At 40.5% G+C, this 16,637-nt stretch overlaps 5 protein-coding genes, 9 non-coding genes and 1 pseudogene across 14 annotated transcripts; 9 read left to right on the forward strand and 6 right to left on the reverse strand.

The window, feature by feature from the left end:
* LOC130657098 (histone H1-delta-like) overlaps positions 1 to 5,111 on the forward strand; it is a 16,034-nt pseudogene extending 10,923 nt beyond the window's left edge.
* LOC130657124 (histone H4-like) lies at positions 14 to 706 on the forward strand. The gene is given in 2 exon segments (XM_057460089.1): positions 14 to 326; positions 328 to 706. Coding segments are annotated over 2 exon segments (312 nt in total). The 5' UTR covers positions 14 to 143; the 3' UTR covers positions 457 to 706.
* LOC130661577 (5S ribosomal RNA) lies at positions 2,185 to 2,303 on the forward strand. Its single transcript, XR_008988755.1, has one exon. It is a non-coding gene; the product is annotated as a 5S ribosomal RNA (ribosomal RNA).
* On the reverse strand, positions 2,654 to 2,817 carry LOC130660466 (U1 spliceosomal RNA). Its single transcript, XR_008987664.1, has one exon. It is a non-coding gene; the product is annotated as a U1 spliceosomal RNA (small nuclear RNA).
* Positions 3,003 to 3,194, reverse strand: LOC130660500 (U2 spliceosomal RNA). Its single transcript, XR_008987697.1, has one exon. It is a non-coding gene; the product is annotated as a U2 spliceosomal RNA (small nuclear RNA).
* Positions 5,112 to 5,426: 315 nt separating the features above from the next.
* On the forward strand, positions 5,427 to 6,578 carry LOC130657117 (histone H4). The gene has a single exon (XM_057460084.1). It carries the CDS (start codon positions 6,016 to 6,018, stop codon positions 6,325 to 6,327), a length of 312 nt encoding a protein of 103 aa, XP_057316067.1. The 5' UTR covers positions 5,427 to 6,015; the 3' UTR covers positions 6,328 to 6,578.
* A 1,480-nt stretch (positions 6,579 to 8,058) lies between these two features.
* On the forward strand, positions 8,059 to 8,177 carry LOC130661589 (5S ribosomal RNA). Its single transcript, XR_008988767.1, has one exon. It is a non-coding gene; the product is annotated as a 5S ribosomal RNA (ribosomal RNA).
* A 350-nt stretch (positions 8,178 to 8,527) lies between these two features.
* LOC130659445 (U1 spliceosomal RNA) lies at positions 8,528 to 8,692 on the reverse strand. The gene has a single exon (XR_008986651.1). It is a non-coding gene; the product is annotated as a U1 spliceosomal RNA (small nuclear RNA).
* Positions 8,693 to 8,877: 185 nt separating this feature from the next.
* Positions 8,878 to 9,069, reverse strand: LOC130660501 (U2 spliceosomal RNA). The gene has a single exon (XR_008987698.1). It is a non-coding gene; the product is annotated as a U2 spliceosomal RNA (small nuclear RNA).
* A 924-nt stretch (positions 9,070 to 9,993) lies between these two features.
* LOC130657105 (histone H1-delta-like) lies at positions 9,994 to 10,730 on the forward strand. Its single transcript, XM_057460075.1, has one exon. It carries the CDS (start codon positions 10,044 to 10,046, stop codon positions 10,593 to 10,595), a length of 552 nt encoding a protein of 183 aa, XP_057316058.1. The 5' UTR covers positions 9,994 to 10,043; the 3' UTR covers positions 10,596 to 10,730.
* A 910-nt stretch (positions 10,731 to 11,640) lies between these two features.
* LOC130657123 (histone H4) lies at positions 11,641 to 12,456 on the forward strand. The gene has a single exon (XM_057460088.1). The coding sequence runs from the start codon at positions 11,894 to 11,896 to the stop codon at positions 12,203 to 12,205; it is 312 nt and encodes a 103-aa protein (XP_057316071.1). The 5' UTR covers positions 11,641 to 11,893; the 3' UTR covers positions 12,206 to 12,456.
* Positions 12,457 to 13,934: 1,478 nt separating this feature from the next.
* On the forward strand, positions 13,935 to 14,053 carry LOC130661601 (5S ribosomal RNA). Its single transcript, XR_008988779.1, has one exon. It is a non-coding gene; the product is annotated as a 5S ribosomal RNA (ribosomal RNA).
* Positions 14,054 to 14,403: 350 nt separating this feature from the next.
* LOC130659447 (U1 spliceosomal RNA) lies at positions 14,404 to 14,568 on the reverse strand. The gene has a single exon (XR_008986652.1). It is a non-coding gene; the product is annotated as a U1 spliceosomal RNA (small nuclear RNA).
* Positions 14,569 to 14,753: 185 nt separating this feature from the next.
* On the reverse strand, positions 14,754 to 14,945 carry LOC130660503 (U2 spliceosomal RNA). The gene has a single exon (XR_008987701.1). It is a non-coding gene; the product is annotated as a U2 spliceosomal RNA (small nuclear RNA).
* A 924-nt stretch (positions 14,946 to 15,869) lies between these two features.
* Positions 15,870 to 16,606, forward strand: LOC130657106 (histone H1-delta-like). Its single transcript, XM_057460076.1, has one exon. It carries the CDS (start codon positions 15,920 to 15,922, stop codon positions 16,469 to 16,471), a length of 552 nt encoding a protein of 183 aa, XP_057316059.1. The 5' UTR covers positions 15,870 to 15,919; the 3' UTR covers positions 16,472 to 16,606.
* Positions 16,607 to 16,637: the final 31 nt, after the last annotated feature.

The raw sequence follows: 16,637 nt of genomic DNA on the forward strand, positions 1-16,637 counted from the left end.
ACATTTGTAATGACGCAACTCTATTGGTTAATTAGGGTGTTTCCACGAGCAGTAGGTAATTTTATGGCCTCTTTTTAAAGCTGTCTGAATTCTGTTAACTCAAACGTTGTTTTTGTACTCGTTCTGTACGCAACTATATCAATATGTCTGGACGCGGAAAAGGAGGTAAAGGATTGGGAAAAGGAGGTGCTAAACGTCACCGAAAAATTCTTCGTGATAACATTCAGGGAATCACAAAACCTGCTATTCGACGTCTTGCTCGACGAGGTGGTGTCAAACGTATCTCTGGCCTTATCTATGAGGAAACCAGAGGTGTACTGAAGGTTTTTCTTAGAGAATGTTATTCGTGATGCTGTAACCTACACAGAGCACGCTAAACGCAAGACCGTTACCGCTATGGATGTTGTTTATGCCTTAAAACGTCAAGGAAGAACTCTTTACGGATTCGGAGGTTAAGCGTTGTCATTGCTCACAAAAACGGCTATTTTTATAGCCACAAATCTTTTAAAACATTACTTTGTGCACGCTTCCAAATTACACAATGTGTAAAGTCTTGTCACAGTTACATTTATTGCTATACGATACTATGTCATATATGACACAAAAAAAATTTAGAAATACTTTGTAGGGTTAATTTGCCTGGGAGTGTTTCCGTGAAAAGCTGGGTTAAGTTAAATGTAAGCAATAACATGGATCAATGTACTTGTCTTTTCTGCAAGTACAGCTAATAATACGTATGAAAAGTGAAGCTAATCCACACACACACATGGGGAAGTATTTTAAATGTAGGCTAGTGTTCTTAAGCACATTATTTAGAAGTTTTATTAACTTCGGTTAACTTGTAGTGACGCCAAGTAAATGTTTTTTTAAAGATGTGTGGTCTTAAAAAAGACCGTTTGTGTTTGGTAGACGTTGGTTTACTTGCTGCTTGTGTATTTTGTGACGGCTTTTGTTCCTTCACTGACTGCGTGTTTTGCAAGTTCTCCAGGCAAGAGAAGACGTACTGCGGTTTGAATTTCACGAGAAGAGATGGTCGACTTTTTGTTTTGAAGAGCCAAACGCGAAGCTTCGGAAGCAATGCGCTCAAAGATGTCGTTGACAAATGAGTTCATGATGCTCATAGCTTTGCTTGAAACTCCGACATCTGGGTGAACTTGTTTCAAAACATTGTAGATGTAAATAGCATAACTTTCCTTTCTCTTTCTCTTGCGTTTCTTTTCACCAGTTCCACCAATCTTTCCTCCTTTTTTGCCGGCTCTTTTTTCACCTTTCTTGGCTACTTTAGGTGCCTGTTTTCCTCCTTTAGCTGCTGCGTCAGACATGGTTAAAATTTTTGCTACTTAACTTGTAAATAAGCATTAAACTGCAAGTCAAAACTTTTTGTTTATAAGTAAAAAAAATCGGATCGAATTCGATCCGAAAACGCCGATACGCAATTTAATTGGTTAAAAAAAAAATCTTTTGTTTAATACTTAATTATGATTGGTTAAAAAAACATGATTTCGATCCTATTTTTATGATGAAAAAACGAGTAAAGTTTATTTCGTTAACACTTACGTTAAATATTCGTACGTTTTTGTATTAACTTACAAATCAAATCGCAGTTATGTCTGGACGTGGAAAAGGTGGAAAAGCTAAGGCTAAAGCCAAGACAAGATCCTCAAGAGCTGGACTTCAATTTCCAGTCGGTAGAGTGCATAGATTCCTTCGTAGAGGGCACTATGCTAACCGAATTGGATCTGGAGCACCAGTTTACTTAGCAGCCGTCTTGGAATATTTATCTGCTGAGATATTGGAGTTGGCTGGTAACGCAGCAAGAGACAACAAAAAAGCTAGGATTATTCCAAGACATTTACAATTGGCTGTTCGTAATGATGAAGAATTAAACAAACTTTTGAGCGGTGTAACCATTGCAGCTGGTGGTGTTTTGCCAAACATTCAAGCTGTCTTACTCCCAAAGAAGAACGACAAAGGACAGAAGAAGTAAACCGCTACACTCAGAAAACAACGGCTATTTTTATAGCCACACATCTTTAAAAAAACATTGTTTTTTTCACAAAACTATAACCTTAAAGTCTAATAGATAATCCATGCATACGCCTTGTCCTAAGTAACTCAAAGAAATTAAATAAAAAAATTTGATCACAACGTCAAAATAAATTGCACGTATTTGCCCCTACTAATGTCTACGGCCATACCACGATGAACACACCCGTTCTCGTCTGATCACGGAAGTTAAGCATCGTCGGGCCGGGATAGTACTTGGATGGGGGACCGCCTGGGAACTCCCGGTGTCGTAGGCTTTTCATTTTCATTTGTTGCCTTTTCATTTCAATGGTGCTGTGATATATTTCTTGTTATAACAATTAAGGAACGTGGCGGTTGTTGAAAGTGTTTCCTATGACATTTTCCTACGACATTTTCAGGTGATAGTACGAGAAAAAAGAGCTTTCAAATGCATACAAACTCGATCTATTGCCGATCATCCAATAACCCTGACGGAATGGCAAATAAAATAAAATTCCGCCGCCTTCCGAGGACTTATATCGCAATCACGTTTCGTAACAGCCAAGCGAGGTTTTACCTTAGCGTTTAAGTCACCACCGACATTTGGCCGCGCAACTTTTCTAAGCTCATTCATTTTGAATTAAGGAGGGGGCGAGCGCGGACGCAGGCCCCCACTACCAGAAATTGTACGGTCGAGTTACTGACGTTTGCAGTAATCGCAGAGGTCAGCCCAAGCGTAGTGCAATGCAAGAGCCTCACTCTGGAAGAAAACCCTCATTGATCAGTCTTTACTTCCCGTCAGGTAAGTATGAGTTGGAACTGCACCGTAGCATGAGGGTACCCTTCAAAGTTTGTTAATGCTTGTGGCTTGAGTGTGTTATAAACTGCCGTGTCGCGGGGCATAGGCTGTATTCTCCCCCAGTGTACGCGTTTTGTTCCCGCCGTAGACTATGCAGAGTGCCGTCGGAAAGAGGACTGCTATTATTCTTTTATTGCTTATGTGGGCCGCCATCGGTAATAGTGCAACACCAAGGCAACCCGTGGTCACGGCGTGAATGAATCCACCTCCATGACCCAAGGCCAAAAATCAGATTAATATACTGACCATTCAGAGAATGGCCTACCAGATATTAAACTGATAAGAACAGATACTACACTTGATCTTAGCCATTAGGCCGAGAAGCGATAAAGAACAAGCGTTGCCATGATAGGCATCGTCCACACACCGTAACTGCTTGTGGAGCATGTCACGTTACTGTAAAGCTTACAACTGTCACCGCGTACGGATGGACGGCGACATAGTAAAAATCACGGCTGTTGATTTAGCCGTAGGATGGAGAGCGACTGTAGCGAGTGGATGGTAACTTACATGAATGCTAACAAAGGCGACGATACTAAGTGCGTGATATTACTTTCCAATATGACTGCGTACATTCCGTTTATCAACGCATTACGCCAGAACGTGCGCGCGCGTTACACAGTAGACCATGCAGCCGAAATGCGACAGTGCGACCCTGCCAGGAGTCGAACCTGGAATCCCCTGATTCGTAGTCAGATGCCTTATCCATTGGGCCACAGGGCGATGCTTATGACTTCGCCCCATCGTTATTTTGGCTTGCGCATTCGTTTTACTTACGACAGAATTCTTCGTGTTTGTAGCCATGAAAGAAAGGACTTCTGTGAGTGAATTTTTTTACTGTGGTCTAATAAAAAAGTCGAAACGCAGTGCCCAATATATGAATTGCTCCTAATAGCCGGAAACAGGCCGTGTCGATGATGTAGGCCGACATACGCAACGCAAACCAAAGAACGCTTTATGAAAATCCTAACACGGGCGCGGAAGAAGCCCAAATTAACAGAGTAGATGTAATGCTGAAGACCTCAAACTCCAGCAGCTTCTCTTTCAGACTATTGCGTCGTGCTACAAATAAAAATTAACATGCTTTCGCATAGTCGCGGCTCCCAAAACGGACATTATACGATGTACAGAAACACACATTTCTGTTTTCGCGCCAAATCAATTCCCGGGAGTGGTACTTTTACGTCCGCATACTTCGCACCGTCTTAAATTATATCTCATTTACACGGTAATGTTTAGTATACTTCTACTGTGATAACAAGCATCGTTTATCGTTGGATTGTTGTAAGAAAACATTAAAAATGAGTGAAGCAGCTTCTCCAAAGAAAATCGCACCCAAGAAGAAACCTGCTGCAAAGAAGACAGCTGATCACCCTAAATATGTGGACATGATCAAGGCTGCTATCGCTACCCTAAAGGAACGCGGTGGTTCATCTCGCCAAGCTATTACAAAATATATTCATGCAAATTACAAAGTTGCTGAAACTCAGATCATCATCTGAAAATGGCTCTTAAACGAGGAGTAACATCAGGCGATTTGATTCAAACTAAAGGCACTGGTGCTTCTGGATCATTCAAGCTAGGTCAGGTAAAAAAAGAAAAACCTAAGAAAAAGGCCGCAGCAAAAAAGCCAACGGCAAAGAAGCCTACTGCAAAGAAAAGTACACCAAAAAAGAAGCCAGCAAAGAAGAGCACGCCAAAGAAAGCAGCAAAGAAGCCTGCCACAAAGAAAGCCTCGGCTAAGAAACCAGCAGCTAAGAAACCCACAAAGAAGCCTGTTGCTAAAAAACCTGCAGCAAAGAAGGTCAAAAAGACTCCCAAAAAGGCAGCAAAGAAGACCGCAAAAAATAATTTGTGTGTATCTGGCTATTACATTAACAAACGGCTATTTTTATAGCCACACATTTACAAAAAAACATTATCTTGGTACAAAGTTAAACTTGTTTAAGTCACTTAAACAGTTAAAAAAGAGTAATTTTAAGATTAGATTCCCTAAGTTTAAGTATTTTCGTTTTTAAATTTCTTATTTTCTTGCTTTTACTTTTCTTGCCCTTCATATTTTTAACATTGTCAAACTTTATGTAGCATAAAATTTTTATGTAGCATAAAATTTAAACAGAAAGCAGAACAAAGTTTGATATAAAAAGCTAGCCGTAATATTTTTTATGGATGTGTGGCTATAAAAATAGCCGTTTTTTGTTTGGTAAGATGCTTAGGCACGTTCCCCACGAATTCTTCTTGCCAACTGGATGTCTTTAGGCATGATTGTAACTCGTTTTGCGTGAATGGCACACAAGTTAGTATCCTCGAACAAGCCAACAAGGTACGCTTCAGAAGCCTCTTGCAGAGCCATAACGGCTGTGCTCTGGAATCGCAGATCTGTTTTGAAGTCCTGAGCAATTTCTCGCACAAGACGCTGGAAAGGCAACTTGCGGATCAAGAGCTCGGTTGACTTCTGGTATCTTCTGATTTCTCTGAGAGCAACTGTACCAGGTCTGTAACGATGTGGTTTTTTCACTCCTCCAGTAGCTGGTGCGCTTTTCCTCGCAGCTTTAGTGGCGAGTTGTTTTCGTGGAGCCTTTCCTCCAGTAGATTTACGTGCAGTTTGCTTTGTACGAGCCATATTTTAAGAAGTCGATGTAGTACGGATACACAAGACGGTCTAAAATGCACTATCGCGCCAAAGTTTTATTTCTCATATTGATTGACAGCTAAGGTTCAAAACAAACCATTTGATTGGTGCTAAGAAAGTAATTTCTGATTGGCTGCATAATGACATTACGCTCATTACTTTAACATTTTTATAAAATCTGTGTTTTTTGGCTACGGGAAAACGGCTGTATCTTCTGATACACAAAAGCTTTTGACTTTTTTTTTTTTTAGTAAGTAGCAGAAGGTTTGGCGAATTCCAACGATGCCAAATTTATTGCCTTACTGAAACATTAAGACCACGAATTTTTAAAAAAACTACAGTTTTACTTAAAAAAATGTACAAAATGTTCGGAACATTTTGTAATGACGCAACTCTATTGGTTAATTAGGGTGTTTCCACGAGCAGTAGGTAATTTTATGGCCTCTTTTTAAAGCTGTCTGAATTCTGTTAACTCAAACGTTGTTTTTGTACTCGTTCTGTACGCAACTATATCAATATGTCTGGACGCGGAAAAGGAGGTAAAGGATTGGGAAAAGGAGGTGCTAAACGTCACCGAAAAATTCTTCGTGATAACATTCAGGGAATCACAAAACCTGCTATTCGACGTCTTGCTCGACGAGGTGGTGTCAAACGTATCTCTGGCCTTATCTATGAGGAAACCAGAGGTGTACTGAAGGTTTTCTTAGAGAATGTTATTCGTGATGCTGTAACCTACACAGAGCACGCTAAACGCAAGACCGTTACCGCTATGGATGTTGTTTATGCCTTAAAACGTCAAGGAAGAACTCTTTACGGATTCGGAGGTTAAGCGTTGTCATTGCTCAACAAAAACGGCTATTTTTATAGCCACAAATCTTTTAAAACATTACTTTGTGCACGCTTCCAAATTACACAATGTGTAAAGTCTTGTCACAGTTACATTTATTGCTATACGATACTATGTCATATATGACACAAAAAAAATTTAGAAATACTTTGTAGGGTTAATTTGCCTGGGAGTGTTTCCGTGAAAAGCTGGGTTAAGTTAAATGTAAGCAATAACATGGATCAATGTACTTGTCTTTTCTGCAAGTACAGCTAATAATACGTATGAAAAGTGAAGCTAATCCACACACACACATGGGGAAGTATTTTAAATGTAGGCTAGTGTTCTTAAGCACATTATTTAGAAGTTTTATTAACTTCGGTTAACTTGTAGTGACGCCAAGTAAATGTTTTTTTAAAGATGTGTGGTCTTAAAAAAGACCGTTTGTGTTTGGTAGACGTTGGTTTACTTGCTGCTTGTGTATTTTGTGACGGCTTTTGTTCCTTCACTGACTGCGTGTTTTGCAAGTTCTCCAGGCAAGAGAAGACGTACTGCGGTTTGAATTTCACGAGAAGAGATGGTCGACTTTTTGTTTTGAAGAGCCAAACGCGAAGCTTCGGAAGCAATGCGCTCAAAGATGTCGTTGACAAATGAGTTCATGATGCTCATAGCTTTGCTTGAAACTCCGACATCTGGGTGAACTTGTTTCAAAACATTGTAGATGTAAATAGCATAACTTTCCTTTCTCTTTCTCTTGCGTTTCTTTTCACCAGTTCCACCAATCTTTCCTCCTTTTTTGCCGGCTCTTTTTTCACCTTTCTTGGCTACTTTAGGTGCCTGTTTTCCTCCTTTAGCTGCTGCGTCAGACATGGTTAAAAATTTTTGCTACTTAACTTGTAAATAAGCATTAAACTGCAAGTCAAAACTTTTTGTTTATAAGTAAAAAAATTCGGATCGAATTCGATCCGAAAACGCCGATACGCAATTTAATTGGTTAAAAAAAAAATCTTTTGTTTAATACTTAATTATGATTGGTTAAAAAAAACATGATTTCGATCCTATTTTTATGATGAAAAAACGAGTAAAGTTTATTTCGTTAACACTTACGTTAAATATTCGTACGTTTTTGTATTAACTTACAAATCAAATCGCAGTTATGTCTGGACGTGGAAAAGGTGGAAAAGCTAAGGCTAAAGCCAAGACAAGATCCTCAAGAGCTGGACTTCAATTTCCAGTCGGTAGAGTGCATAGATTCCTTCGTAGAGGGCACTATGCTAACCGAATTGGATCTGGAGCACCAGTTTACTTAGCAGCCGTCTTGGAATATTTATCTGCTGAGATATTGGAGTTGGCTGGTAACGCAGCAAGAGACAACAAAAAAGCTAGGATTATTCCAAGACATTTACAATTGGCTGTTCGTAATGATGAAGAATTAAACAAACTTTTGAGCGGTGTAACCATTGCAGCTGGTGGTGTTTTGCCAAACATTCAAGCTGTCTTACTCCCAAAGAAGAACGACAAAGGACAGAAGAAGTAAACCGCTACACTCAGAAAACAACGGCTATTTTTATAGCCACACATCTTTAAAAAAACATTGTTTTTTTCACAAAACTATAACCTTAAAGTCTAATAGATAATCCATGCATACGCCTTGTCCTAAGTAACTCAAAGAAATTAAATAAAAAAATTTGATCACAACGTCAAAATAAATTGCACGTATTTGCCCCTACTAATGTCTACGGCCATACCACGATGAACACACCCGTTCTCGTCTGATCACGGAAGTTAAGCATCGTCGGGCCGGGATAGTACTTGGATGGGGGACCGCCTGGGAACTCCCGGTGTCGTAGGCTTTTCATTTTCATTTGTTGCCTTTTCATTTCAATGGTGCTGTGATATATTTCTTGTTATAACAATTAAGGAACGTGGCGGTTGTTGAAAGTGTTTCCTATGACATTTTCCTACGACATTTTCAGGTGATAGTACGAGAAAAAAGAGCTTTCAAATGCATACAAACTCGATCTATTGCCGATCATCCAATAACCCTGACGGAATGGCAAATAAAATAAAATTCCGCCGCCTTCCGAGGACTTATATCGCAATCACGTTTCGTAACAGCCAAGCGAGGTTTTACCTTAGCGTTTAAGTCACCACCGACATTTGGCCGCGCAACTTTTCTAAGCTCATTCATTTTGAATTAAGGAGGGGGCGAGCGCGGACGCAGGCCCCCACTACCAGAAATTGTACGGTCGAGTTACTGACGTTTGCAGTAATCGCAGAGGTCAGCCCAAGCGTAGTGCAATGCAAGAGCCTCACTCTGGAAGAAAACCCTCATTGATCAGTCTTTACTTCCCCGTCAGGTAAGTATGAGTTGGAACTGCACCGTAGCATGAGGGTACCCTTCAAAGTTTGTTAATGCTTGTGGCTTGAGTGTGTTATAAACTGCCGTGTCGCGGGGCATAGGCTGTATTCTCCCCCAGTGTACGCGTTTTGTTCCCGCCGTAGACTATGCAGAGTGCCGTCGGAAAGAGGACTGCTATTATTCTTTTATTGCTTATGTGGGCCGCCATCGGTAATAGTGCAACACCAAGGCAACCCGTGGTCACGGCGTGAATGAATCCACCTCCATGACCCAAGGCCAAAAATCAGATTAATATACTGACCATTCAGAGAATGGCCTACCAGATATTAAACTGATAAGAACAGATACTACACTTGATCTTAGCCATTAGGCCGAGAAGCGATAAAGAACAAGCGTTGCCATGATAGGCATCGTCCACACACCGTAACTGCTTGTGGAGCATGTCACGTTACTGTAAAGCTTACAACTGTCACCGCGTACGGATGGACGGCGACATAGTAAAAATCACGGCTGTTGATTTAGCCGTAGGATGGAGAGCGACTGTAGCGAGTGGATGGTAACTTACATGAATGCTAACAAAGGCGACGATACTAAGTGCGTGATATTACTTTCCAATATGACTGCGTACATTCCGTTTATCAACGCATTACGCCAGAACGTGCGCGCGCGTTACACAGTAGACCATGCAGCCGAAATGCGACAGTGCGACCCTGCCAGGAGTCGAACCTGGAATCCCCTGATTCGTAGTCAGATGCCTTATCCATTGGGCCACAGGGCGATGCTTATGACTTCGCCCCATCGTTATTTTGGCTTGCGCATTCGTTTTACTTACGACAGAATTCTTCGTGTTTGTAGCCATGAAAGAAAGGGACTTCTGTGAGTGAATTTTTTTACTGTGGTCTAATAAAAAAGTCGAAACGCAGTGCCCAATATATGAATTGCTCCTAATAGCCGGAAACAGGCCGTGTCGATGATGTAGGCCGACATACGCAACGCAAACCAAAGAACGCTTTATGAAAATCCTAACACGGGCGCGGAAGAAGCCCAAATTAACAGAGTAGATGTAATGCTGAAGACCTCAAACTCCAGCAGCTTCTCTTTCAGACTATTGCGTCGTGCTACAAATAAAAATTAACATGCTTTCGCATAGTCGCGGCTCCCAAAACGGACATTATACGATGTACAGAAACACACATTTCTGTTTTCGCGCCAAATCAATTCCCGGGAGTGGTACTTTTACGTCCGCATACTTCGCACCGTCTTAAATTATATCTCATTTACACGGTAATGTTTAGTATACTTCTACTGTGATAACAAGCATCGTTTATCGTTGGATTGTTGTAAGAAAACATTAAAAATGAGTGAAGCAGCTTCTCCAAAGAAAATCGCACCCAAGAAGAAACCTGCTGCAAAGAAGACAGCTGATCACCCTAAATATGTGGACATGATCAAGGCTGCTATCGCTACCCTAAAGGAACGCGGTGGTTCATCTCGCCAAGCTATTACAAAATATATTCATGCAAATTACAAAGTTGCTGAAAACTCAGATCATCATCTGAAAATGGCTCTTAAACGAGGAGTAACATCAGGCGATTTGATTCAAACTAAAGGCACTGGTGCTTCTGGATCATTCAAGCTAGGTCAGGTAAAAAAAGAAAAACCTAAGAAAAAGGCCGCAGCAAAAAAGCCAACGGCAAAGAAGCCTACTGCAAAGAAAAGTACACCAAAAAAGAAGCCAGCAAAGAAGAGCACGCCAAAGAAAGCAGCAAAGAAGCCTGCCACAAAGAAAGCCTCGGCTAAGAAACCAGCAGCTAAGAAACCCACAAAGAAGCCTGTTGCTAAAAAACCTGCAGCAAAGAAGGTCAAAAAGACTCCCAAAAAGGCAGCAAAGAAGACCGCAAAAAAATAATTTGTGTGTATCTGGCTATTACATTAACAAACGGCTATTTTTATAGCCACACATTTACAAAAAAACATTATCTTGGTACAAAGTTAAACTTGTTTAAGTCACTTAAACAGTTAAAAAAGAGTAATTTTAAGATTAGATTCCCTAAGTTTAAGTATTTTCGTTTTTAAATTTCTTATTTTCTTGCTTTTACTTTTCTTGCCCTTCATATTTTTAACATTGTCAAACTTTATGTAGCATAAAATTTTTATGTAGCATAAAATTTAAACAGAAAGCAGAACAAAGTTTGATATAAAAAGCTAGCCGTAATATTTTTTATGGATGTGTGGCTATAAAAATAGCCGTTTTTTGTTTGGTAAGATGCTTAGGCACGTTCCCCACGAATTCTTCTTGCCAACTGGATGTCTTTAGGCATGATTGTAACTCGTTTTGCGTGAATGGCACACAAGTTAGTATCCTCGAACAAGCCAACAAGGTACGCTTCAGAAGCCTCTTGCAGAGCCATAACGGCTGTGCTCTGGAATCGCAGATCTGTTTTGAAGTCCTGAGCAATTTCTCGCACAAGACGCTGGAAAGGCAACTTGCGGATCAAGAGCTCGGTTGACTTCTGGTATCTTCTGATTTCTCTGAGAGCAACTGTACCAGGTCTGTAACGATGTGGTTTTTTCACTCCTCCAGTAGCTGGTGCGCTTTTCCTCGCAGCTTTAGTGGCGAGTTGTTTTCGTGGAGCCTTTCCTCCAGTAGATTTACGTGCAGTTTGCTTTGTACGAGCCATATTTTAAGAAGTCGATGTAGTACGGATACACAAGACGGTCTAAAATGCACTATCGCGCCAAAGTTTTATTTCTCATATTGATTGACAGCTAAGGTTCAAAACAAACCATTTGATTGGTGCTAAGAAAGTAATTTCTGATTGGCTGCATAATGACATTACGCTCATTACTTTAACATTTTTATAAAATCTGTGTTTTTTGGCTACGGGAAAACGGCTGTATCTTCTGATACACAAAAGCTTTTGACTTTTTTTTTTTTTAGTAAGTAGCAGAAGGTTTGGCGAATTCCAACGATGCCAAATTTATTGCCTTACTGAAACATTAAGACCACGAATTTTTAAAAAAACTACAGTTTTACTTAAAAAAATGTACAAAATGTTCGGAACATTTTGTAATGACGCAACTCTATTGGTTAATTAGGGTGTTTCCACGAGCAGTAGGTAATTTTATGGCCTCTTTTTAAAGCTGTCTGAATTCTGTTAACTCAAACGTTGTTTTTGTACTCGTTCTGTACGCAACTATATCAATATGTCTGGACGCGGAAAAGGAGGTAAAGGATTGGGAAAAGGAGGTGCTAAACGTCACCGAAAAATTCTTCGTGATAACATTCAGGGAATCACAAAACCTGCTATTCGACGTCTTGCTCGACGAGGTGGTGTCAAACGTATCTCTGGCCTTATCTATGAGGAAACCAGAGGTGTACTGAAGGTTTTCTTAGAGAATGTTATTCGTGATGCTGTAACCTACACAGAGCACGCTAAACGCAAGACCGTTACCGCTATGGATGTTGTTTATGCCTTAAAACGTCAAGGAAGAACTCTTTACGGATTCGGAGGTTAAGCGTTGTCATTGCTCAACAAAAACGGCTATTTTTATAGCCACAAATCTTTTAAAACATTACTTTGTGCACGCTTCCAAATTACACAATGTGTAAAGTCTTGTCACAGTTACATTTATTGCTATACGATACTATGTCATATATGACACAAAAAAAATTTAGAAATACTTTGTAGGGTTAATTTGCCTGGGAGTGTTTCCGTGAAAAGCTGGGTTAAGTTAAATGTAAGCAATAACATGGATCAATGTACTTGTCTTTTCTGCAAGTACAGCTAATAATACGTATGAAAAGTGAAGCTAATCCACACACACACATGGGGAAGTATTTTAAATGTAGGCTAGTGTTCTTAAGCACATTATTTAGAAGTTTTATTAACTTCGGTTAACTTGTAGTGACGCCAAGTAAATGTTTTTTTAAAGATGTGTGGTCTTAAAAAAGACCGTTTGTGTTTGGTAGACGTTGGTTTACTTGCTGCTTGTGTATTTTGTGACGGCTTTTGTTCCTTCACTGACTGCGTGTTTTGCAAGTTCTCCAGGCAAGAGAAGACGTACTGCGGTTTGAATTTCACGAGAAGAGATGGTCGACTTTTTGTTTTGAAGAGCCAAACGCGAAGCTTCGGAAGCAATGCGCTCAAAGATGTCGTTGACAAATGAGTTCATGATGCTCATAGCTTTGCTTGAAACTCCGACATCTGGGTGAACTTGTTTCAAAACATTGTAGATGTAAATAGCATAACTTTCCTTTCTCTTTCTCTTGCGTTTCTTTTCACCAGTTCCACCAATCTTTCCTCCTTTTTTGCCGGCTCTTTTTTCACCTTTCTTGGCTACTTTAGGTGCCTGTTTTCCTCCTTTAGCTGCTGCGTCAGACATGGTTAAAAATTTTTGCTACTTAACTTGTAAATAAGCATTAAACTGCAAGTCAAAACTTTTTGTTTATAAGTAAAAAAATCGGATCGAATTCGATCCGAAAACGCCGATACGCAATTTAATTGGTTAAAAAAAAAATCTTTTGTTTAATACTTAATTATGATTGGTTAAAAAAACATGATTTCGATCCTATTTTTATGATGAAAAAACGAGTAAAGTTTATTTCGTTAACACTTACGTTAAATATTCGTACGTTTTTGTATTAACTTACAAATCAAATCGCAGTTATGTCTGGACGTGGAAAAGGTGGAAAAGCTAAGGCTAAAGCCAAGACAAGATCCTCAAGAGCTGGACTTCAATTTCCAGTCGGTAGAGTGCATAGATTCCTTCGTAGAGGGCACTATGCTAACCGAATTGGATCTGGAGCACCAGTTTACTTAGCAGCCGTCTTGGAATATTTATCTGCTGAGATATTGGAGTTGGCTGGTAACGCAGCAAGAGACAACAAAAAAGCTAGGATTATTCCAAGACATTTACAATTGGCTGTTCGTAATGATGAAGAATTAAACAAACTTTTGAGCGGTGTAACCATTGCAGCTGGTGGTGTTTTGCCAAACATTCAAGCTGTCTTACTCCCAAAGAAGAACGACAAAGGACAGAAGAAGTAAACCGCTACACTCAGAAAACAACGGCTATTTTTATAGCCACACATCTTTAAAAAAACATTGTTTTTTTCACAAAACTATAACCTTAAAGTCTAATAGATAATCCATGCATACGCCTTGTCCTAAGTAACTCAAAGAAATTAAATAAAAAAATTTGATCACAACGTCAAAATAAATTGCACGTATTTGCCCCTACTAATGTCTACGGCCATACCACGATGAACACACCCGTTCTCGTCTGATCACGGAAGTTAAGCATCGTCGGGCCGGGATAGTACTTGGATGGGGGACCGCCTGGGAACTCCCGGTGTCGTAGGCTTTTCATTTTCATTTGTTGCCTTTTCATTTCAATGGTGCTGTGATATATTTCTTGTTATAACAATTAAGGAACGTGGCGGTTGTTGAAAGTGTTTCCTATGACATTTTCCTACGACATTTTCAGGTGATAGTACGAGAAAAAAGAGCTTTCAAATGCATACAAACTCGATCTATTGCCGATCATCCAATAACCCTGACGGAATGGCAAATAAAATAAAATTCCGCCGCCTTCCGAGGACTTATATCGCAATCACGTTTCGTAACAGCCAAGCGAGGTTTTACCTTAGCGTTTAAGTCACCACCGACATTTGGCCGCGCAACTTTTCTAAGCTCATTCATTTTGAATTAAGGAGGGGGCGAGCGCGGACGCAGGCCCCCACTACCAGAAATTGTACGGTCGAGTTACTGACGTTTGCAGTAATCGCAGAGGTCAGCCCAAGCGTAGTGCAATGCAAGAGCCTCACTCTGGAAGAAAACCCTCATTGATCAGTCTTTACTTCCCCGTCAGGTAAGTATGAGTTGGAACTGCACCGTAGCATGAGGGTACCCTTCAAAGTTTGTTAATGCTTGTGGCTTGAGTGTGTTATAAACTGCCGTGTCGCGGGGCATAGGCTGTATTCTCCCCCAGTGTACGCGTTTTGTTCCCGCCGTAGACTATGCAGAGTGCCGTCGGAAAGAGGACTGCTATTATTCTTTTATTGCTTATGTGGGCCGCCATCGGTAATAGTGCAACACCAAGGCAACCCGTGGTCACGGCGTGAATGAATCCACCTCCATGACCCAAGGCCAAAAATCAGATTAATATACTGACCATTCAGAGAATGGCCTACCAGATATTAAACTGATAAGAACAGATACTACACTTGATCTTAGCCATTAGGCCGAGAAGCGATAAAGAACAAGCGTTGCCATGATAGGCATCGTCCACACACCGTAACTGCTTGTGGAGCATGTCACGTTACTGTAAAGCTTACAACTGTCACCGCGTACGGATGGACGGCGACATAGTAAAAATCACGGCTGTTGATTTAGCCGTAGGATGGAGAGCGACTGTAGCGAGTGGATGGTAACTTACATGAATGCTAACAAAGGCGACGATACTAAGTGCGTGATATTACTTTCCAATATGACTGCGTACATTCCGTTTATCAACGCATTACGCCAGAACGTGCGCGCGCGTTACACAGTAGACCATGCAGCCGAAATGCGACAGTGCGACCCTGCCAGGAGTCGAACCTGGAATCCCCTGATTCGTAGTCAGATGCCTTATCCATTGGGCCACAGGGCGATGCTTATGACTTCGCCCCATCGTTATTTTGGCTTGCGCATTCGTTTTACTTACGACAGAATTCTTCGTGTTTGTAGCCATGAAAGAAAGGGACTTCTGTGAGTGAATTTTTTTACTGTGGTCTAATAAAAAAGTCGAAACGCAGTGCCCAATATATGAATTGCTCCTAATAGCCGGAAACAGGCCGTGTCGATGATGTAGGCCGACATACGCAACGCAAACCAAAGAACGCTTTATGAAAATCCTAACACGGGCGCGGAAGAAGCCCAAATTAACAGAGTAGATGTAATGCTGAAGACCTCAAACTCCAGCAGCTTCTCTTTCAGACTATTGCGTCGTGCTACAAATAAAAATTAACATGCTTTCGCATAGTCGCGGCTCCCAAAACGGACATTATACGATGTACAGAAACACACATTTCTGTTTTCGCGCCAAATCAATTCCCGGGAGTGGTACTTTTACGTCCGCATACTTCGCACCGTCTTAAATTATATCTCATTTACACGGTAATGTTTAGTATACTTCTACTGTGATAACAAGCATCGTTTATCGTTGGATTGTTGTAAGAAAACATTAAAAATGAGTGAAGCAGCTTCTCCAAAGAAAATCGCACCCAAGAAGAAACCTGCTGCAAAGAAGACAGCTGATCACCCTAAATATGTGGACATGATCAAGGCTGCTATCGCTACCCTAAAGGAACGCGGTGGTTCATCTCGCCAAGCTATTACAAAATATATTCATGCAAATTACAAAGTTGCTGAAAACTCAGATCATCATCTGAAAATGGCTCTTAAACGAGGAGTAACATCAGGCGATTTGATTCAAACTAAAGGCACTGGTGCTTCTGGATCATTCAAGCTAGGTCAGGTAAAAAAAGAAAAACCTAAGAAAAAGGCCGCAGCAAAAAAGCCAACGGCAAAGAAGCCTACTGCAAAGAAAAGTACACCAAAAAAGAAGCCAGCAAAGAAGAGCACGCCAAAGAAAGCAGCAAAGAAGCCTGCCACAAAGAAAGCCTCGGCTAAGAAACCAGCAGCTAAGAAACCCACAAAGAAGCCTGTTGCTAAAAAACCTGCAGCAAAGAAGGTCAAAAAGACTCCCAAAAAGGCAGCAAAGAAGACCGCAAAAAAATAATTTGTGTGTATCTGGCTATTACATTAACAAACGGCTATTTTTATAGCCACACATTTACAAAAAAACATTATCTTGGTACAAAGTTAAACTTGTTTAAGTCACTTAAACAGTTAAAAAAGAGTAATTTTAAGATTAGATTCCCTAAGTTTAAGTATTTTCGTTTTTA

The sequence above is a fragment of the Hydractinia symbiolongicarpus genome, chromosome 9, assembly GCF_029227915.1.
Source record: "Hydractinia symbiolongicarpus strain clone_291-10 chromosome 9, HSymV2.1, whole genome shotgun sequence".
Classification (NCBI taxonomy): domain Eukaryota; kingdom Metazoa; phylum Cnidaria; class Hydrozoa; order Anthoathecata; family Hydractiniidae; genus Hydractinia; species Hydractinia symbiolongicarpus.

Bases quoted from the DNA above. Each gene is read 5' to 3' on its own strand.
- LOC130657105 (XM_057460075.1), top strand. From the start codon at position 10,044: ATGAGTGAAGCAGCTTCTCCAAAGAAAATCGCACCCAAGAAGAAACCT.
- LOC130657106 (XM_057460076.1), top strand. From the start codon at position 15,920: ATGAGTGAAGCAGCTTCTCCAAAGAAAATCGCACCCAAGAAGAAACCT.
- LOC130657123 (XM_057460088.1), top strand. From the start codon at position 11,894: ATGTCTGGACGCGGAAAAGGAGGTAAAGGATTGGGAAAAGGAGGTGCT.
- LOC130657117 (XM_057460084.1), top strand. From the start codon at position 6,016: ATGTCTGGACGCGGAAAAGGAGGTAAAGGATTGGGAAAAGGAGGTGCT.